This window comes from Cricetulus griseus, chromosome 2 (assembly GCF_003668045.3).
Source record: "Cricetulus griseus strain 17A/GY chromosome 2, alternate assembly CriGri-PICRH-1.0, whole genome shotgun sequence".
Classification (NCBI taxonomy): Eukaryota; Metazoa; Chordata; class Mammalia; order Rodentia; family Cricetidae; genus Cricetulus; species Cricetulus griseus.
In genome coordinates, this window is record NC_048595.1 from 437030491 (window position 1) to 437052835 (window position 22345).

A 22345-nucleotide genomic window follows, 5' to 3' on the forward strand; every position below is an offset into this window, starting at 1 on the left:
AAGGCATCATTTAAAGGTATAAATAGGTAAGGCAGTCAGAAATTTCAGAATGACCCTGGGAGGAACATTTTGTATTCAGAAAATGTCTTAGCTTTAGAAAAATAGAGATCTCGGCTAAGGAAGAGTATTGAATTTTATGATGTCCCAGATCAGACATCGTCATGTATGAAACCTACAAAGAGAATTATTTTCAAAATTGTGTTCAGTCCAGACAAGAGAATCATCTATATGGTAAGAGGCACCAGAGCTGGGCTGTTTGGCACCACTGTCCCAGTGTCAGCTACGTTCACAGCCATAAGGCAAGCCATCTATAGCCCTCACAGCTTGACTCTATTTTGTTTTGTTTTTGAGACAAGGTTTCTTTGTGTAGCCCTGGCTGTCCTGGAACTCACTTCGTAGACCAGGCTGGCCTTGAACTCACAGAGATCCGCCTGCCTCTACCTCCAAAGTGCTGGGATTAAAGGAGTGTGCCACCACTGCCCAGCTCTTAAAAAAAAAAAAAAAGATGGTTCACTCTAAGACAATAGCATGAATCAAAATGTCTGAATCATAGCCCTTGATGCAAAGTCATGTGCACTAAGAAACACACATACCGCTAAGGACATCATTCACAGACCACTTGGGAAAGATTTGTGTTGAGTCTAGCTTACTGCTGACTTCATCTTCTAGGACATGATCAGTTGAGTGAGAAGGATGGCCAATTTTCTTCTTCTTCTTCTTCTTCTTCTTCTTTTCTTTTCTTTCTTTTTTTTTTTTTTTTGAGACAGGGTTTCTCTGTGTAGCTTTGGCGTCTATCCTGGCACTCCCTCTGGAGACCAGGCTGGCCTTGAACTCACAAAGATCTGCCTGCCTCTGCCTCGGGAGTGCTGGGATTAAAGGCGTGTGCCACCAATGCCCGGCCAAGTTCATTTCTTAAAGGAAGAGTTAGAAACTGTACTTCTTACCTACAGAATTCTTTCATAAAAATATAAGCTGTTTTAAAGTTGTACTAAATCGTATTACTTTTGAAAAAAGATTTGTTTTTGTATTTTGTGTGTATGGGTGTTTTTTCTGAGTGTTTTTATGTGCGACAAGTGTGCAGTGGCCACAGAGACCAGAAGAGGGTATCTGGGCCTCTGGAACTGGAGTTACAGCTGGTTATCAGCCCACATGTGGGTGCTCATAGCTGAACTCTGGTCCGCTAAAAGAGCAGCAAGTGCTCTTAACCTCTTAGCCACCTTTCCAGCCCACAAATTACATTACTTTTGAAATGATATCCTGCCTTTATATATTAGCATACTAATAACTCATTGTAAGAATTTCTGACACTTAGTCATGTTCTTATGCTTAAAGTCCATTTATCTGGACCCTTTGTGGAAATATAGACTCTCAGTTTTACCTTACAAAGAAGTGGTTGAGTTTCAAAGCTTTTATTTCTGGTTTTTGTATGTAAAACCTTAGTCCCATCAGATGACAAGAGGAGTGAGAAAGAGAGGGAGGGAGGGAGGAAGGGAGGGAGGGAGGGGGAGGGAGGGAGGGAGAGAAAGAGGAAGAAAAGAAGATGGGACTTCCTTCTTTCTTTCTTTCTTTCTTTCTTTCTTTCTTTCTTTCTTTCTTTCTTTCTTTCTCTTTTTTAGACAGGTTCTCATGTGGCCCAGGCTGGCCTGGAACTCACTAGGTAGCAGAGGCTAACTCTGAAACTTCAATCCCCCTGCCTCCACCTAGAACTGGGATTACAGGCATTTGCCACCATGCCTGGCTTAAAAGTTTTCATCAGGGCTTCTGTATCAACTATTTCATAAGCTATGAACACCATCATCTCTAAAACATACACAGTTCTAATCACTTCTGCCACCTCCTCGGAGAGGTCATGCTGCTCACAGATGAAACAACAATGACATTTACAGTTGACACCACTGGTTACCATACAGACAGAGCATTCCTCTAGCGACCAGGTGAGGTAGTCATGAGGAGAGGACCCGCCAGAAATGCTGCATGACACTAAACGTGTGCACCATCTGTGTACTTTCTTCTGGATTGTTCTACCATCTGAATACAGGGTTGAATGAGCAAAAAGAGTATTCCTACCATGTAAAGCAGACCGCATATATAAAAAGAAAAATCATATTTTTGTGTGATGTCGAAGATCCACCCTACAAAAACAAAAACAAAAATACAGATATATTCAGTATAACACAGTTTAAGACAAAATTCAATGTTATAAACCAGGCATTATTGCTACTTCATTTTTTTGTTTGTTTGTTTTTCAAGAGAGTTTCTCTGTCTAGCTCTGGAACTGGATTTGTAGATCAGGCAGAATCTTTTTTTTTTTTTTTTTTTTTTTTTTTTTGAGTTTGGGCAGGGGATGTAGCTCAGTGGTAGAGAACTTGCCCAGCATATATTAAAGCCACAGTTCAACACTGCCCCTCCAATTTATTAACTTTTCTTTGGGGAACCCAGAGCATCCCACATGTGGCCACCCTGGGCCACAGAGACAGGCTTCATTCAGATTTTTTTTTTTTTTTTTGATACAAGATCTCACATACTATACTCAAGGCTGGTCTCAAATTCACTATGGGTTGTTTCACTATTATTTAGTCTTTAATTTTTTTTGTTTGCTCTTGAGACAGGGTCTTACTGTGTAGCCCTGGAACTCAGGCTGGCTAAGAACTCACAGAAATCCACCCGCCTTGCCTCTCAAGTGCCGGAATTAAAGGCGTATGTTACCATGCCCGGCTGTTATTATTTGTTTTTATTTTACTTATTTTTGGGTAAGTGTGTGAACTTGGTGTATGTCACTAGCGTACTATGTGAAGGTCACAGAATAACACTGTGCAGTGAGTGAGTTCTCTCCTTTCAACTTTATGTGGGTCCCAGGGACCTAACTCGGGTCATCCCTCATGTTGAACCTATGTGGTGAGCACGTTACCCTCTAAGCCAGCTCATCATCCCTATCAAGTGTGTTATTTGACTTAAAAATAGGAGACAGCAGAGATGTGGCAGAGGCAGGTGATTTCTGTGAGTTTGAGGACAGTTTAGCCATAGCAAGTTCCAGGACAGCCAGAGCTACCCAATGAGAGCCTGTCTCAAAAGACAAAACAAAAGACAAAAAACAAATAACAACGAAAAGGAGGCAAAAATAAAGGTCATATTCTTTAGATGTGGCTTAGTAAAATGCCCTGTCCTTTTTCCAGCTGCAATCTAAAACGAGATTAAACACATAACCCAAAAATTCAGCTTCAGAGTCTGAAAGCCGCACTAACACCGAGATCTCAACAAACCCCCACCAACTTCTGCTCAGTGACACCAGCTGCTGTCAATGGGACTTGTGTGTGTGAGCGATGACGACATGAACAAACAAGGACAGTGTAGCTGTAGAGGGCTTTGGATGTACCTCGAAACAGAATGGGTGAGGGGATTGCCTATAATCTGAAAGTTAGAAGATCAGGGCAGGATCTGGGGGCACAGGCCTGTCATCCTAGCTACTGGAAGAATGAGTTCAAGGTCTGCCTGGGCTACAGAGTGTCCTTGCCTAGTCAGCCTGGGCAATTTAAGGAGACCCTGTCTCAGTGAAAATAAGCCAAGCTTGCCTCACACCTCTAATCCCAGCACTTGGAAGGCAGAAGCCAGGTATCTAGATCTCTGCTGGTTTGAGGCCAGGCTGGTCTGCGTAGTGCATTCCTGGCAAGCTATAGCCATCCAGTGACACCCTGTCCCCAAGAGGAAAAAGAATTAAAAAATGACTGGTGATGTAGCCCAGTGGTGATTGCTTACTTGTTTAGGTGGCATTGGAAGAGGCCTTGGGTTCAATACCCATGGAGGCCAGAAGAGGTCATTCATTTGTTCTCTGGAGCTGGAGTGGTTGTGAGTTACCTGACGTGGGTGCTGAGAACTAAACCCCTGGAAGAGCAGCAAGTACTCTCTCTGTTTTGTTTTGTTTTTTTTTTTTTTTCTCTCCCAAGACAGGGTTTCTCTGTGGCTTTGGAGGCTGCCCTGGAACTAGCTCTTGTAGATGAGGCTGGTCTCGAACTCACAGAGATCTGCCTGCCTCTGCTTCCCAGTCATTCAGATCTGGCTAGCTGAGTATCTACATGCATTTTCAGTGTTGCCCAAGAACACTGAAATTTTTTTTTTTAAATTTAAAGTTTAAAATTTAAATTTTTAAATTTAAAAATCAATTTAAAACTGATTCCCTAGTCAATTGCCTTCCCTTTTCATTTGAGTTTGCTCAGTGAAATGGATAGGTGTCTTATCATATCAATTAAATTGTTCTCAGCTCTTGGGCAACACTGAAAATGCATGTAGATATTCAGCTAGCCAGATCTGATTGGCTGGATTCTGTTAGAAAGTATTCTAGAAACATCTAGAAAAATCACCTACTACTATGAGATCTTTTAAGGAGAAGTGAATACACAGTAATGCTATAAAAACGAATTAGATTGAAGTTGGTGTTGTCAAATGCCATGGTCAAAATGTCTGTGTAATGTCTTGAATTGCATACTTTCCCTAAATGGAAACACTTGAATGTCTAATGTGGCACTAAATTGAACCAGGTTTTTAAATGAGACTGGAAATCACTCTGAAAAATGGGAAACAACGTTTGTTCCTGAAACCACTTACAGACAAAAAAAAAAAAAAAAAAAAAAAAAAAGGTAATTGGGAAGTAATTTTCTCAGCTGCACATTAAGTAGGATTTCAAGCCAATTTGGGATGTCTAGCAAGAATTGAGTGTGGTTATTTAGTTGATCCTCTTGCCAGGCACCCTGACCCTACTAGAGTGCATGAATGCCAGGCCTGCATCACACTATGACTTTAGTTTCTTGGCCTGGAGAGTCAATTAAAGCTTATGTGGGCAGCCAATGAATGTCCTTCACCATTAGTGTGTGAACCAGTGGGAGGAGAGGAAGGAACAAACACAAGGAGAAAAGGCCCTTTGAACCTGACGGATGGGGACACTACACTTCTTTCCTTGATTATTTCTGTTGTGGTAGTGTTTATGTTTGCTTTGTTTTGAGGTGGGGTCATATGTAGCCCAGGCTAGCCTTAGACTCCTGATATTCCTGCCCCCACCTCGCAAGTGCTATGATTACAGGCTTACAGAAACATGCCTGAGAGCATATGCACGTATGCATGTGAATGCACTGTGTGCACTAGTGTGTGTGTGTGTGTGTGTGTGTGTGTGTGTGTGTGTGTGTGTGTTTTCTCAAGTGCTCGTAAGTACTCGTAAGACAGTGCTGGGTGTGCACCCCCATCTGTTCCTTTGAGGCAGGGTTTCTCCCTGAACTTGAGGCTCTTTCTTTCTTTCTTTCTTTCTTTCTTTCTTTCTTTCTTTCTTTCTTTCTTTCTTTCTTTCTGCCTGCCTTCCTTCCTTTCTCTCTCTCCCTCCCTCCCTCCCTCCCTCCTTTCTCTCTCTCTCCCCCCCCTCCTTCTTTCTTCAAAGACAGAGTTTCTCTATGTAGCCCTGGTTGTCCTGGAACTCAGAAGTCCCCCTGCCCCTGCCTCCCAAGTGCTGGGATTAAGGTTGTGTGCCACCATGGTGCCCAGCCAGTGGGACACATTTTCTCTACTAGACTTTTGACCACCTGAACAGTAAGATAATGGTTATGACAGCTTATTTGAGCAGTGACAGGCAACAAACACAAGCTAGACCCAAGCATGGATGCCCTTTGGTGGTTTTTGAGATAGGGTCTCACGTGGCCAAGGATCACCTTTGACTCTAGATCTTTGTCACTGCCTCTCAAGTGCTAGGACTTCAGGCATGGACCACCACACCCAGAGTATGATGCTCTGGGTAGAGAACTCTGGGCATCCTGCATGCTAGGCAGACACTCTACCATCCAAGACACATCCCAGCACTGTGTTTGGCTTCTTCTCTTTTATTTAATGTGTGTGTATGTTTGTATGTGTATAGGTCCATGCCACAGTATAAACACGGAGGTCAGAGGACAATTTACAGGATTCCATTCTTTGCTCCCACCACATGGGTTCTGGGGATTGGACCCAGCTCATCAGGCTTGGTGGCAAGCGCCTTTAGCCTGCTGAGTCACAGGCCCCTGGTATTGGTTTCTTGTGATAGTGTCTGATCAAGTAGCTGAAGTTGTCCTGGAATTTGTCACAATCCTCCTGCCTCAGTACCCTCATACTGTGATTATAGGTGTGTACTACCACATCTGGCTTTTTTGTTTTGCCTTTTTACAATTTCCTTTATTTATTTATTTATTTATTTATTTATTTATTTATTTATTTGAGACAGCTTAGGCTGACCTCTGAAGGGACCAGCCCCCAGTCTTAGCAGCCACGATAGGCTAACATGTGCTTGCCTGACCTTGCCCTTCCTGTCTTGGTCACTAGGAGGTCAGATGCCCTCCTCGGAGCAAGGAGCCAATCAGAAGTTGGCTGGTGGGGCTGTGCTTTACAGTTCTGGGTGTGCTTTACAGACAAGTGCACAACAGTGACGTGCAGAGCATAGCAACAGCCCTGGGAGGGCCTATTGGCCATAACAACCAGTTAACCAACACAGGACAGGTTGTCCAAGCCTGGAAGCACAACAGTCCTGAGACTGTTGCATACCCCTAGACACTCCCCTTATGCTACCCTGTAAGATCCCTTTCTGTGGGTCTTTCTCCAGCAATCTGCCTCAGTGGATGGATGAAAAGCTAATGGGGTTAGCTTGTTAAACAACTACAATAAAAGACTCTTTGCTTTTGTATCGAAATGGGCCTCTTGGTGATTTTGGGGTTCAGAATTTGGGCACAACACCTCTAACTAGCTAGTGCTCTTTCTACCTAGATTTTCCAATTGCTGACATCACAAGCATGTGCCACCATGCCCAGCTCTGACACTGGACTTTGTAAGGGTAGGGACACATCCTACCCTCTGTGCACTCTAAACTCTGGGTACCTTGGGGGCACTCACCTGCAAATGGTGGTCCCAGTAAAGCTGAGATGCCATTGGCACAGATGATGATGCCATAGGCATTGGCTAAGTGCTCAGTGCCAACCAGGTCCTCCGTCACCACGGGCATGAGGGAGAAATACCCGCTGGAAAATCCAATCAGGGCACAAATGACAGCCAGGCTCGCATAGGTGTGCATCAGTGGCAGAAGGAAGATGCTGAAGACGAGGGTGAAGTTAGCGATGAGGAAGACGTTCCAGACACTGATGCAGGGGAGGTCAGCCACCGCCCCCAGGATCACCTTCCCAAAGATGTGAAGTATTGCTATAATTGAGGTCAGAGGGAACATGTCGTTTTGCTCTGACAGGCCATACAAACTAACAATTTCTGGCAGGTGGATGAAAGGGATGACGAAGCTGCTGTATGCAAACAGAGCCCAGAAAATAAAGGCTACGAACATGCGGTTGGTGAAGAGCGAGGCTGTTCCAAAATAGCCCGAGTACCAGTCCCCAAAGCCCTTCCGTACTCGAACAGTGAGCTGGCTCACAGTCTTCAGGACTCGGAAAGCACACATGTTCTTCCTGGGATGGGTTTGGCCTTGACACTCCTGTGCTTGGAGGTCACAGACAGTCTCCTCGTTCCCAGGCTGCCTGTCCTGTTCTTCAGTCAGGCCCAGTGGTCCTGACTTCACAGATTCAGTGGAATAAGCTGGGAGGGCGCAGGGCTTCTCCTCTCTTGGGCAGTTTTCTACTTTCCCAGGAGAGAGGGGCCTCATGAGTGCCCCACAAACACACAGGTTCAAGGACACGGCACCTTGGATGAACATGGCTTTCCGCCAGCCATACTCTGCACACAGGTACTTCAGCAAAAGGGTCATCAGGAATGTCCCAAATCCTGTCCCCGTGGTACTGAGGCCCTGGGCCAGGGCTCGCCTCTTCTGAAAGTACCTTCCCACCATGACCACCGCAGGCAGGTAGGCCATCCCACTGCCGAGGCCTGCAGGTGAGATGGAAAAAAAACACCAGGCAAGGTCAGCATTCATACTACATAAAGATCACCAGCTGTGTCAGGCAGATTTCCAGACTGTAGCAAAAACACCTGAGGTAATCAACTTAAAAAGAAGAAAGGTTTACTTTATTTTGAGACAGGGTTTCTCTGTATTGCTTTGGAGGTTGTCCTGGAACTCGCTCTATAGACCAGGCTGGCCTTGAACTCACAGAGATCCATTTGCCTCTGCCTCCCGAGTGCTGGGATTAAAGGCATGAGCCACCAATGCCTGGAGAAAGGTTTATTTTGGTTAGTGATTTTAGAGAACTCAATTACTGATGCTTTGGGGCATGTCCCGGCAGAGAGTCATGGCAGAGCAAAGCTCACGGCTGCTGGGAAGTCAAGAAAAAGAAGAGAAGACTAGGGATCTAGTGGTTGGTAGAGTGCTTGCACTAGCATGCATGAATTCCCAGCACCACATAACAGTGGTTACAGAGACACATGTCTATAATCCTAACCCCTAGGAAGGAGGGAGGAGGGTCAGGACGCCAAGGTCATTCTCAGCTATACAGTGAGTCTGAAGCCAATATGGGATGCACAAGACTCTGTTTAAAGGTGGTGGGGGCAAGTGAAAGGTCCAGGCATTAATGCTCACCTTTAAGAGACAGACCCCGCCCCTGACAAAGGGTGAGTCGCTCACATTGACGTGTCAAGTCACTCATTACACAGTTCGGAGCTGCATAGGGACTCTGTGTATGCGCCAGCTCCCCCCTTTTAAGCCTGAGCCCACATTCTCTCTCTCTCTCTCTCTCTCTCTGGCAGTCGACCACTAATTCTCTCTTACTCTCTGCCCTGCTCTGTTTTTCCATTTCTCTCTCTCCTCTCTTGCTCTCCTGCCCTGTAATAAACCTTATGTTTAATGTACCCTCCATCGTTCATGTTCCATCTCCATCTTGAGACCTCTAATTTAAACAAAATAACAACAGCAAGCATATTCCCAATTACCTATTCCTTTCACTGGATCCCATTCTGTAAAGATGTTACCACCTCTCAACCGCCTGTCTTCACTACACATCCTTCAGGGACATTCAGATTCAAACTGTTAACACCTCCATCTCCTTACACCATTGTACTTGTCCATTCTATGAAGGAATAATAATGACTGTGTAAAGAAGCTATGAGGAGCCGGGCATTGGTGGCGCACGCCTTTAACCCCAGCACTCCCGAGGAAGAGGCAGGCGGATCTCTGTGAGTTTGAGGCCAGCCTGGTCTCCAGAGCAAGTGCCAGGATAGGCTCCAAAGCTACACAGAGAAACCCTGTCTCAAAAAACCAAAAAAAAAAAAAAAAAATACAGAAATGATATAATATCTAGATGACTGTTTATCTAAAACCCTAGCTTGATCCTTCAAGAAAGGAGAAACTTGGAGTCAATTTCTGTGACTAGTGTGGACTTTTGAGATCTTGCCCCTTCAGAAGCTACAGAATGTTATCAACAGACAGACTGCATTCATGCCCTCCGCTCCCAGCCCATCTGACATCAGCAATGCCTCCTGGACCACACTGCTGGAAGAGGAAACCTTTCTCCCCTACCTTATTACCCCCTCCCTCATCTGGTTGTATTCTTCTCTGGTCCTATGGTAGTTGGTTAGTTCTCTCCTATCACGTGGTTCCAAGGGACGGGGACTCAGGCATCAGGCTTGGTGGTAGGCACCTTAGCCTGTTAAGCCATCTCACTTGCCCAAGACAAATCTTAAAAAAAAAAAAGATTAATTTTGCATTTCTAAAAATAAAGTATATTTTTGTCTATGGGTGCCACACACCTTTAATCCTAGCACTTGGGATTTAATCCTAGCACTAATCCTAGCAGAGAATGGTGGATCTTTGTGAGTTTAAGGTCAGCCTGGTCTACAGAGCCAATTCCAGGACAGGCCCCAAAGCTACGGAGAAACCCTGTCTGGAAAAACCACCCCCTCACAACAACAACAACAACAACAACAACAACAAAAAAGCAAAAACAAAAACAACTAGGTAAAGTATATTTTTAAAAAAGTCTCCTCAATGAGTGTGTCTATGGCTAGTAAAAAAAAAAAGTCCTGAGTGGATGAACCACAGGGGATGTGCCTGAGAGTAAGCATACCGATATCATACTTGGAAAAAGTGCTTGTCCAGTATGCACTAGACCTTGGGTTTGACCTCATCACCACATAAACCAGGTATTGTGACACACAACACTAATCCCAGAGTTCAGAGGCAAAGCGGGAGTATCAAGGTCATCCTCACCTAGACACAGAATTTGAGGCTAGCCTGGGCTACATGAGATCCTGTATCAAAAATAAAAAACAAAAAACAAAACAAAACTCAAAATCTAGGGTGTGTGTGTGTGTGTGTGTGTGTGTGTGTGTGTGTGTGTGTGCGTGCGTGCGTGCGTGCGTGCGTGCTCCTGTGTAAGTGTGCAGGTGCCCTTGGAGGCCTGAAGAGGGCATTGGGTCCCCAGAGGTTGTAAGCTGCCCAGTGTAAGTGCTGGGAACTGAACTCCAGTCCTTTCGAAGAGTAGCCAGCACTCTTAAACTGCTAAGTCATCTTTCCAGCTTCTAGTGGAACAGTTTAAATCAAACCCAGGGAAGCTTTAAAAAACAGAATGATTTAATGACTCTTCGTGCCATCACTTAACGTCAACAAATCTCAACTCACAGCCAGTTTTGTAAATACCACATATTATTTTGAAGCAAATCAAGAATATATTATCTCTTGTGTGCATATTTTAGTATAAATCTCCAAATGTAGGAATCACTTAAATGGCATAGTTCTCATATCATTTTCTCATAGGAAAAAATAATCCTTTGATACTGCTAAATATCCAGAAGGTGCTCAAATTTCTAGGTGTTCCATAAATGACTATTCTTTTAAAAAAACAAACAACCCCCAAACTTGTATGTTTAAACCACAATCCAACAAGGCTTTTACACATTGCTGTTTGTTGATGCCTATTTTAAGTCTTTTCCCACCCCACCCCAATACCTCCTGCAGTTTACTTTGATGAATTTGTTTAAGACGCTAGGTGATTTATTCTGTGATGCTTTCATACTTTGGATTTTGATGATAACACAAAATAAGGTTACTCATTTTAAACAGGGTCTCATGTAGCCCAGGCTGGCCTGGAATTTGTAGTTAAGAATGGTCTTGAAATTCTGATCCTAGTCAGGGGATGTTGGTACATGCCTTTAATCTCAGCACTCGGGAAACAGATGCAGGCCAGCCTGGTCTACAGAGTGAGTTCCAGGACAGCCAGGTATGTTACATAGAGAAACCCTGTCTCAACAAACAAAACAAAACAAAACAAAAAAGTTTCTAATCTCTTCTTAAAATAATAATAATAATAATAATAATAATAATAATAATATGATGATGATGATGAGTGTGTGAGTGCAGACACACACATACTATAACAGGCATGTGGAGATCAAAAGATAACATTTAGGACAATGATTCTCAACGTGTGGGTCACGACCTTCTTGGGGCCCAAATGGCCCTTTCACACGGGGGTCAGATATCCTGCATATAAAATATTTACGTTCAATTCATAACAGTAGCAAAATTACAGTTAGCAACAAAATAGTTTTATGGTTGGTGGGTCACCACAACACGAGGAAAACAGAAGCATTAGGAAAACAGAACCAATGTTTTAGGAGGTTGGTTTTTCCTTGCATCTGGGGATCTAAGAGCCACTCAGGCTGTCCAGGCTCATTCCTGTCACAGGCAGGTACCTCTACCTGTGTGCCATCTCACCAGCACATTGACAGCAGGTTTTAGTGTCCCATTCCTCTTGTTGTAAGGGAGACACTTGAGTTTATGTCATATTTATGCTACACATAATTTTTGTGTCAGCTAACATTTACCAGGCACGTTAGTATGTACCATCATGCTAAGCATTTTATGTGAATCACTTCAATCATTTCAACATGCTAGTCTGGTACTCTTAATTTGCCCCCCAATTTGCACATAAGGAAACTGAGGTGTAAGGAACTTCAGTGATAAGTCTATTGTGCCTAATGTCACATGAATATTGAGTGGTTATATTCATGTGGACACAGATGGGTGCAGCTCAGTGGTAAGTGTTCTTGCCCAGCAGGAGTGAAACAATAAGCTAAGCCTGGTGGCACAGTGCTGCAATCCCAACTCTCAGGAGGTGGAGGCGGGGATGGGGAGCAGATTAAAAGTTCAAAGTCCTTCTCTTTACACAGCAAATTCAAGGCCAGGCTGGAGATACATAAGGACCCATCTCATAACAGAAATAAGGAAATAGCCATAAATTTCTATTAACCTTTTGTTTTCACATTGTTTTCTTAATACATAGTCCCAACTAATTTTAAACTTTCCATCGCATTGCCTCAAGCTCCCAAGTGTTAGGACTACAGACATGCTGTGCACCACCAAATCCCAACCAAAATAACTTTTTCATTGCTTTGTTTTTTCAGGCAAGGTTTTGTGTAGCCCAGGGTGGCCTTGACCGCACTGTCTAAGTAGCTGAGGATGGCCTTGCATTCTGGATCTTTCTGTCTCCACCTCCTTAGAGCTAGAATTATAGCTATACCACCACACATTTGGATCTTTTTGTTTGTTTGTTTGTGATTTTGTTTTTGTTTTTTTGAGTCAGGGTCTCACTGTGTAACCCTGGCTGGCCTGGAACCATTCTGTGGACCAGGGCTTTGAACTAATAGAGATCCTTCTGCCTTTGTCTCTGGAGCACTGGAAGTTTTCTTTTCATTTTCTGAGAAAGAGTCTCACTATATAGCCTGGCTGAACTTCTGGCAATGCCCCTGCCTCTGCCTCTCAAATGCTGTGAATGAAGGTGCCACTACATCCAGCTTTCCTGATCAAAATAGTTTTCAACTCTGATTCGGTTTTTGAGGAGGATCAGAGCTCTGTTCCCACAGAGTCAGGTTGGGACCAGCTTCAGCAGAACACAGAGTCAGAGGAAATGACTACTCACTGTGTGAACCCCACAACCTGTGGGTAAAGGGAATTATGGTTGGGAATACATTTTGTAGAATGCAAATCACTCTGCATGGTGTTCAGTTTTAATCTGTCCCCTGCCTGTGTGCTAGATTGGCTTCTGAGAATCTCGACCTGCCTGTGGTTTGTGTCAATTCATTCATGTGAATGGAGAAAAAGGTAAATAAATGGCTATTCCATTGTTCACATTTGGTCCTATATTTGTTAATGAGAGGATGTCTTCATTTCCTTAGCATTTTTGTTCACTCACTTTGTGTCATTATCCCTCCTTCCCCATTCTTCAAAGGAGAAACCCTAGCAGGTAGCAGCTGGCTTAAAGTTTGAATTTTGTTCTATTTGGGAAATCAAATACAGTTGTTACTGAGTTTCCCACAAGTAAGGGACACTTAGCATCTATTAAAGTGTTTCTTGGGTCCATGGATAAGAAGGCTTGCTATGCAAACACAAGCATCCCAGTTTGAATCCACAACATTAGAATAAAATGCTGGATATGGCTAGCCTGTAACATTAGTGGAGAGAGAGAGAGAGAGAGAGAGAGAGAGAGAGAGAGAGAGAGAGAGAGAGAGAGAGAGTGTGTGTGTGTGTGTGTTACCCATAGCGGTTAGAAGAGGGTATCAAAACCTCTGGAACTGGGGTTACAGATGACCCTGAGCTGCCATGTGGGTGCTGGAAATGGAACCTGTGTCCTCTGCAAGAACAAGTGCTCTTAGTTGTTGAGCTGTCTCTCTAGACCGTCAACAGAATATCTCTCCACAGTTAAATTCATCATTGAAATGCACAACACACTGAAATCACAAATTGTAAACCGTACCTACCAGCTGCCACTCCAAACGTAATAAAGAGGGTCTGCACGTTGGGTGCATAGGCGCTCAACACCCAGCCGAGGGAGTTCACCAGCCCTCCAATGATTGCTGTCTGGCGGCACCCGCAGGTGTTAATGAACAAGCCGATGAAAGGTCCTGCCACAGAGCAGTAGGAAAGACACTTACTAGAGGCCCCTTGTTGTCTTAGTGTCCCCCCACCCCCCCAAAAGTTAATAAATCATCACTAGGGTTGTTTAAAGAAGACCAAACCTGGGCTAGCTAGACGGCTTGGCAGGAAAGGGGCTTGCGGCCAAAGCTGCCAACCTGAGTTTGAGCCCCCGGAACCCACTTGATAGAAAGATCTCAGACTCCCACAGGTTGTTGACTTCCACTCATGCACCCTCCAATAAACAAATAAATATAAATTTTAATAACATAGGCAAAACCAAAACATCTTATGATGGGGTCTCTGCAGGTGACAGAGACCGGCAGAAATCTGAAAAGAGGTTAAGAATGAAAAGCCAGTTTGTATTGACTTGAAGGTCAACCTGGATCAAACTTCGGGAAGTCTGATGCCAGGCAGTTAATTGTAAGCATATTTAAATACAATAGAATTTGGAAAATGGTTTTCCAGGCTACAATCATTCCAATTCCATCTGCACAATAATGCTTAAGGGTTGCCTACAGAGAATCTCCTTTACAAAGTCCATGTGACCATATGTAGAAGGTGGGTTCTACAGCTAAAAGGCCCGGGGTCCGGTGAGGTCTCTGATGAAGACAGCACAGAGGTCAGCAGGCCATAAAGGACATGTGACATCTCCCCTAAGGATGGGTTCTATTGATTGGGAGCTAAAGATAAAGGTCTAGGGAGGGAGAGTCTGGATAATCACTCTGGGGGTTGGATGAGGTCTGCCTCTATGGTTTGCAAAGGTCACCAGGTCATTAACAACATCCACTCCAGCTTTCCGCATGGAATGCAGGTATTTTACTGAGGAGAGGTAACACAGTGTTTATTGTCCACTGAGGAGACACCCCTGAGTGATGAATATTCTGGTTTCCTTCAAGATCTGTGGGCACAAGGACCTTTGTGCCCCCAACAATCTTAAAAGTATACAAACCTTGCAGATGGATATAATAATCTCATCAGAGAACAGATGGTTCTAGACTGGAACATGCAGTCAGTCTCATTCTGCCTACAAAACAAGCCTTCAGCCAGTGTTCTAACAGGATCCCACCTGGCATGCATTTCCTCTACTTTACACAAAGTTTGAAAACATGTGGAATAAGCAAACACTTGAAAATGAGAGAAATCACACACACACACACACACACACACACACACACACACACACACACACACACACTCACACACACACACACAAACTCAGTAGCAATGAGGACTAGTTTCCTACCTATCTACAACTGACTGGGGCCATGTGTGATAGCTGGCACTCCGGCTTGGCCACACCCTCTCAGGTTGGTAGTAATTTCTACCCTTGCCTATTGTCTTCCTGGTCTTCTCGATTCCTTATGCAGATGAGGCTAAATTTCACATAAACATTTGTTTATGCACCGTGTGTGTGTGTGTGTGTGTGTGTGTGTGTGTGTGTGTGTGTGTGTGTGTCTGTCTGTCTGTCTGTCTGTCTGTCTGTCTGTCTGTCTGGTGGAGGTTAGAGGATAACTAATTGGAGTCAATTCTCTCCTTCTACCATATGGGTTTGGGAGTTAAGCTTGGTAGCAAGTACACACTGAACCATTTCCTTGACCCACATCAGAGATCTTCACTCCGGTTTTTGTTTTGTTTTGGAGGGTTTCTTTGTGTAGCCCCAGCTGCCCTGGAACTCACTCTGTAGAGCAGCCTGGCCTCGAACTCAGAGATCTACCTCTGCCTCCTGAGTGTTGGCATTTAAAGGCATGCACCACCACTGTCCAGCTTGACTCCAGTTCTAAAGGAAATGCTGGAAAATGCTGACCTACAGCTGATCACAGAGCACCCAACGCAAACAGAACTTAAAAGGGCCTGTTGTCTTCAACACACTCGGGCTCTGCTTTCTCCCCCAGTTCTCCTCTGAGACCATTAGGCCGTGATATTTTTGCTTTATGCAGTCCAAGCTGGCCTCGAATTGCCTATATAACCAAAGGTGACCTTGAACTTCTGATCCGCCTGCTTCCACCTCCCAAATTCTGGGACGACAGGCATCTGCCACCATGCTTGGTTTATTAGGTGCTGAGGGATGAACCTGCACCCCAGGACTCCATGCATGCTGGGTAGGTGTGCTACAGTGGAACTGCACCCTCCAGCCCCCCGGGGATGTAGAGACCTAGGATGGATGTCATCACTTTATGTGGTTACTGAGTGCTACACTTGAGTGGGGCTGATCCACTTAAAAACTAATTTAGGGTCTGAGAGGTGGTTCAGTGGGTAAAAACAGCCAGCTGTGCCAGCCTGATGACCTGAGTTCAATTCCTAGAAATTATAGTGGGGAGAGCAGGGAAAAGAGCAGGTTTCTGAAAGTTGTCCTCTGACCTTTACACACGGGCTGAGGCACACTTTTGCCCACAGTCACACAGAAAAATAAATAAAATAATTGAGCTCTCAGGAGTTTCCCTGCTTAGCCCAAACTAAAATAACATTTCCTTGGGAGGTCTCTTTCTTCTGTGCAGGAGAAGGACTAGTGCCTCCCACGTGCCGGGTGCATTAGTTACTTTTCTCTGGCTGTGACCAATCCTGATAAAAACAGCTTATGGGGAGGTTTGTTTGGGCCTGGGTTAAAGGGGTTCCTTTATCAAGGACAGCACAGTGCCTGGCCACATTGTGTCTGTCATCAGGAAGCAGAGAAAGACCAACACTGGTGCTCAGCCAGCTTCCTCCAGACCCACGGCTAGGGTGGGTCTTACCTCTTGGGTCAAATCAACCCAGAAACTGTACAGAGGTTTGTCTCCTAGTGACTTCAGCTCTGCCAAGTTGATAATGAAGAGTGAGTATCACCTCACTGGGCAGGTGCTCTACCACTCAGCTATAACCCAGCCTTGTCTGCTGTGTGTGTATGTGTTTAAAGATTTATTTTATTTTTGCTTATTTATTAATTCACTATGTAGCCCCGGCTGGCCTGGAGCTTGCTATGTAGACGAAGATGGCCTGAAACTCACAGAGATCCACCTGCCTCTGCCTCCCAAGTGCTAGGATTAAAGGTGTGTACTATAACATCCAGCAATATTTATTTTAAAATGCATTTATTTATTTTATGTGTATGAGTGTTTTGCCTGCATGTATGTATGTGCACGCCTGCTGCCTGCAGGGTCCAGCAGAGGGTGTCAGATCCCCTGGAACTGGAGTTTTAGATTATGAGGTACTTGTGGGTGCTGGAAATGAAACCCAGGTCCTCTGAAGAGCAGCCAGTGCTTTTAGCCACAGACATCACTCCAGTTTTATTATTTTGTTTTTAATTATGTGTATGTCTGTATATTATGGGTTTGTGCATGTGCATGCAGGTGCCTGTGGAGGCCAGAGGTGTCAGATATTCCTGGAGCTGCAGCTACTGGCAGTTGTGAGCCACCTTAGATGGGTGCTGGGAACTGAACCCAGCTCCTCTGCAAGAGCAGCAAATGTGTGTAACCACCCAGCCACCTCTCCAGCTCCTTGTCTGGTGCATAACTTGAAATGTGAATGTAAAAAATTTAATGAGTTCTGACATTAATGACAACAATTGGGCTAATGTCTTACACTTATTACATACTAAATATAGTTTTATATAGCAATGCTACATATTAAATGTATATTATATAAATAACATAAAATCAACCCATTGTTATGAACATCTGGATGAATTTCTGGCAGTAACTGAAATTGAGATACCTTAGGTTTGAAGATATTTCTTTATATACATTAAAAATAATTCAATGACAGGTCCTCTGGAAGAGCAGCCAGTACTCTTTTTTGGGGGGCGGGGTTCGAGACAGGGTTTCTCTGTGGCTTTGGAGGCTGTCCTGGAACTAGCTCTTTTAAACCAGGCTGGTCTCGAACTCAGAGATCCACCTGCCTCTGCCTCCCGAGATCTGGGACTAAAGGCGTGCACCACCAACGCCCAGCTCCAGCCAGTACTCTTAACCACTGAGCCGTCTCTCCAGCCCCACAAAATTGTTGTACATTCATATTCACTCGACCATGCCACAGCTGGGTGACCAAGTGACCCATAATGGAACATGTGTGACTTCTAGTTTTGCTGCTGACGGCCCTTTGATAGATGAAAGACCGGTAGGCCACAGTACGATGCTTCCCACATAACAGGAAGGCTCCAGAGGAGAGCTTTCCTGATATGCATGCTTATGAAATATCCTAAGACATTTGGGAAACAAAAAGAAAGGGAAGCCAGGAGTCAGAGTGATTTTACAAGCCAGAGGGAAGGTATTAGCTGCTGTACAGACAAGAGCATTAAGTTGATAACAGCCGATGGCCTTTAGTTGATAACTGTATGGATTTCCAGTTAAGTGACTGCTGCTTGCTGAGGATTCCTTCAGTCATTAACGGTTTGTAATGAGCAAAGTCAGACTGGAAATGCTGTAAATCCTCTGTAGTTAGGAAATACAGACATTAAAGGTATGGGGCGGGAACTCCACTCCAAACTTTCTGGCTTAGTTTTGTTTCTTAGAATTGTTTGTGAATGGCCAGCAGGCATTGCAAAGAGCCAACTGCCATTCCAGAAAAATAAAAAGAACTGACTTCCACAATACACACGCGCGCGCGGGCACACACACACACACACACACACACACACACACACACACACACAGAGAGAGAGAGAGAGAGAGAGAGAGAGAGAGAGAGAGAGGCATGCACACATGGCCAATAATAAAGAACACTTACTCCACACTCTTGGGACAAAAGAACAGTAAAACCCAGATCCAGTGATTTCATTATGACTCTTGCTTGGGAACAGATGGTTGTGAGCCACCACAAAGGTTCTGGGAACTGATAGAGCAAGTGTTCTAACCTCTAATTTCTCCACACCCAGCCATCTCTCCAGACCCCTGCCTTAGTCTTAAGACCAATGAAGAAATGAAGGAGTCAATAATGTCATAGACATTTGTAAAATTTTTTGTTTGTTTTTGTTTTTTGAGATAGGGTTTCTCTGTTTAACAGTCCTGACTGTCCTGGAACTCTCTTTTTAGACCAGGCTGGCCTTGAACTCACATGCCTTGAACATCTCCATGCCTCCGCCTCCCTAGTGCTAGTATTAAAGGCCTGTACCACCACTGCTTGGCTATCAACAATCATTTCACATACATATTTGTGCTCTTGGGTCTCATGTATGCAGGCTGTTCTGGAACTCACTATGTAGCTGAGGCTGGCTTTGAACTCCTAATCCTCCTCTGTGGTGATTTGAATGGGACATTTTCCCCTTAGACTCACATATTTGTACACTTCACCCTGGGCTGGTGGTAGGTACTATTAGGGAGGTTATGGAACCTTTAAGAGGTGGAGCCTGGCTGGAGGAAGTATGTCACTGGGGGCGGGCTTTGAGGGTTTATAGCCTCACCCCACTTCCAGTTTGCCCTCCTTGCTTCTGGCACGCACACAGAAACATGATCTCTCAGCTTCCTGTTCCGGCCCCCTTACCCACTGTGTCCTGCCGCCCCAAGCCACCATGGTTGGCTCTTAATCCTCTGGAACCATACGCCAAAATAAACTTTCTTCCATGAGTTTTTTTTTTTTTTTTTTTTTTTAATAATAGAAAAGTAGCCAACCTTGGTTAATCTTTTAAAACTATTCATTGAGGAGCAACAGATGCCGTGCAGTGGTAGACTGCGTGTTTAGCATGTCTGAGGCCCTGGACCTGAATCCCAGCAGTGCCCTCCAAAACATTCACAAATGCTAAATAAACTGGGTGAGGTGGACCATGCCTGTAATCCCAGCATCTGGAATGTGAACCAGGGGATCTGAAGTTCAGGTCCTCCTCCACTATGTACTGAGTTTAAGGCCAGCCCGAGCTACGTGAAACCCTGTCTCAAAACAACTGAAATGTTGCAAACTCTAAGGAACCACGGAGCTAAGGCCATTTCCAACAGAAGGGTTAAACAAGCAAAAGTGATGAAAATGAATCGATAATTACAAAATCAGTGTTTCGGTCAGTGAGATGGCTGGCTAGTCTGGAAACCTGAGCTTCATCCCCAGGATTGAATGGTGGAAGGAGAGAATCAACTTCTGCAAGTTGTCCTCTGATCTACATAAGTGCCATGGACACACACACACACACACACACACACACACACTCACAGAGAGAGAGAGAGAGAGACAGAGACAGAGACAGAGACAGAGAGAGACAGACAGAGAGAGACAGAGAGAGACAGAGAGAGATGGTAAATTTTGTGTTCTGAATATTTTACTTTGACTTTAAAAGTTGGTGATGTCACTGGCATCTGACCCCTAATGTTTCAGGACTGTGATGACTTACTCTCAACAAGGACTTGTCATTTTATAGCTACCCCCTCTTAGAACAGGTGGCAGTGAACGTACCCACGATCAAGGTGATGCCCATGCTCAGGGAGCTGACCCAGGCGGTGAGGCCACGGCTCTGCTGGAACTCTTCAAGCCACTCCACATTGAGGACTCCCAAGGCCATCTGTGAGCCCATGATGAGCATGTGCACAAAGAAGGACGAAAGGACCATGACCCAGGCCCACCCGCCGTCAATGTCCGGGTGGGGCTTCAGGGGCTTCTTAGCCTTGGGGTCATCGTCAAGGACATACCCGATATCTTCATGACTTGTATACATTTTCTAAGGTTTCCTGAAACACACGAAGGAAATAATTTCATCACACATGGACACAGAAAATACCTTCCTCGTATTGGGACAGCTCCACCTCCCACTGAGATCAAAGCGGCTTCAGGGTCAAATGATGCTCAGATAAGTGTTTGTCACTGGTGGGTCTGGGGACACATTTTACATATTTACAGATCACTTTGAAGTCTGTCTTTAAAATCACCACACAGAGCCAGGCATTGGTGGCACATGCCTTTAGTCCCAGCATTCTGGAGGCAGAGGCAGGTCTCAGGAAACCATCCCCACAGCTCCTATACTTATCTTTACTGCAAACTTACATGGCAGCTATTTCAGAGAACTCCTAGTTTGACCTCACAAGTGGCCCCAAGTCCCATGTTACTTGGAGAGTAAGCTCTTAAGAGGCTGAGCAATGGGAGCCTGCCTCAGAATGATCTGGGCTACAGCCTATGAACTTGAGGTGAACAGAGCAGCACTTTTGTTATTGACTGCACAGCACCCTACCTGTCTGCCTGGAGATTTTATTTCTGTTTAAGTTTAAAACAGTGAAAAGGAATGTAGGCGTGGTGGAGCACCCCTTTAATCCCAGGATTTAGGAGGCAGAGGCAGGCGGATCTCTGTGAGTTCGAGGCCAGCCTGGTCTCCAGATGAGTGCCAGGATAGGCTCCAAAGCTACACAGAGAAACCCTGTCTCAAAAAACCAAAAAAAAAAAAAAAAAAAAAAAAAAAAAAAAAAAAAAGAAATAATGAAAAGGAGAGCAAGGCTGTGAGGTGAAAGGCTGGTCTGGAGAGTGACATTTTCAGTCAATATATATAAAACAATGGTTCGCTCACTTTGACTATTTTCTTTGAAATTGAAATCAACTTTGATTTATGTCAGAACAGAGGGTTGTGGCTGAGTGGAAGTGCACTGACCCAGAGTGAGTGAAGTCCTGGGTTTGCCTTCCAGTACCATAAAAACCAAATAGAAGATGGAAAACCAGGGACTGGACAGACGGCTCAGTGCTTAAGAGGACTTGCTCTTCTTCCATGAGGCCATAGGTTCGGTTCCCAGCACGCATATCATGAGGCTCATAACTGCCTGTAACTCCAGTTCCAGGGCATCCAGTACCTTCCTCTGGCCCCTGCAGGTACTGCAGACATGGTACACAGACATTCAGACACATGCACACATACATATATACATACATACACAATACATATTTTTTCAAAATTAAAGCATCTGAAAATATAACAAGTAAAAAAGTGGAGATCAATCAAGGAAGACACTTAACACTGATTTTTGATCTCCATGACCAAATGTAATACACTCACCTACACATATGTGCAAAGCCACGGACATATACATAAACAAAATAAAAGGATAGTTTTCCAATCTACAGAAAAGTATTTTTCTGTGGAAATGTTAAGAACTTTATATTCGGGCCAGGCGTTGGTGGCGCATGCCTTTAATCCCAGCATTTGGGAGGCAGAGGCAGGATGATCTCTGTGAGCCTGGTCTACAAGAGCTAGTTCCAGGACAGGCTCCAAAACCACAGAAAAACCCTGCCTCAAAAAACCAAAAAAAAAAAAAAAAAAAAAGAACTTTATATTCTTACTGAATTATTTATTTTGTGGGCTAAAAATATGGTTGTTAGGCCCGGTGTGTGCACACCTTTAATCCCAGCACTTGGGCAGAAGCAGGCAGATCTCTGTGAGTTTGAGGCCAGCCTGATCTACAGAGCAAGTGCCAGGATGGGCTCCAAAGCTACACAGAGAAACCCTGTCTTGAAAAACCAAAATAATAATAATAATAATTTATTTGTATTTTATTTACATTGGTGTTATGCCTGCATGCATGTCTGTGAGACAGTGTCAGACCCCCTGGAACAGGAGTTATAGATGTTTGT

General features: G+C 44.4%; 1 protein-coding gene across 1 annotated transcript; it reads right to left on the reverse strand.

The window, feature by feature from the left end:
• Positions 1-1980: 1980 nt before the first annotated feature.
• On the reverse strand, positions 1981-20450 carry Slc16a14 (solute carrier family 16 member 14). Its single transcript, XM_035441082.1, has 4 exons — positions 20192-20450; positions 13690-13833; positions 6895-7869; positions 1981-2132 (listed from the first exon to the last, which is right to left on the reverse strand). Exons 1-4 carry the CDS (start codon positions 20448-20450, stop codon positions 1981-1983), a joined length of 1530 nt encoding a protein of 509 aa, XP_035296973.1.
• Between the last annotated feature and the right edge of the window lie 1895 nt (positions 20451-22345).

Excerpts from the sequence above, each read along its gene's own strand:
- Slc16a14 (XM_035441082.1), bottom strand. The coding sequence starts at position 20,450 with ATGTATACAAGTCATGAAGATATCGGGTATGTCCTTGACGATGACCCC. Across the intron at positions 7,870-13,689 it reads TACGTTTGGAGTGGCAGCTG|GCCTCGGCAGTGGGATGGCC; the intron begins GTAGGTACGGTT and ends TCTCACCTGCAG. Across the intron at positions 2,133-6,894 it reads ACTGGGACCACCATTTGCAG|GGTGGATCTTCGACATCACA; the intron begins GTGAGTGCCCCC and ends TTGTTTTTGTAG.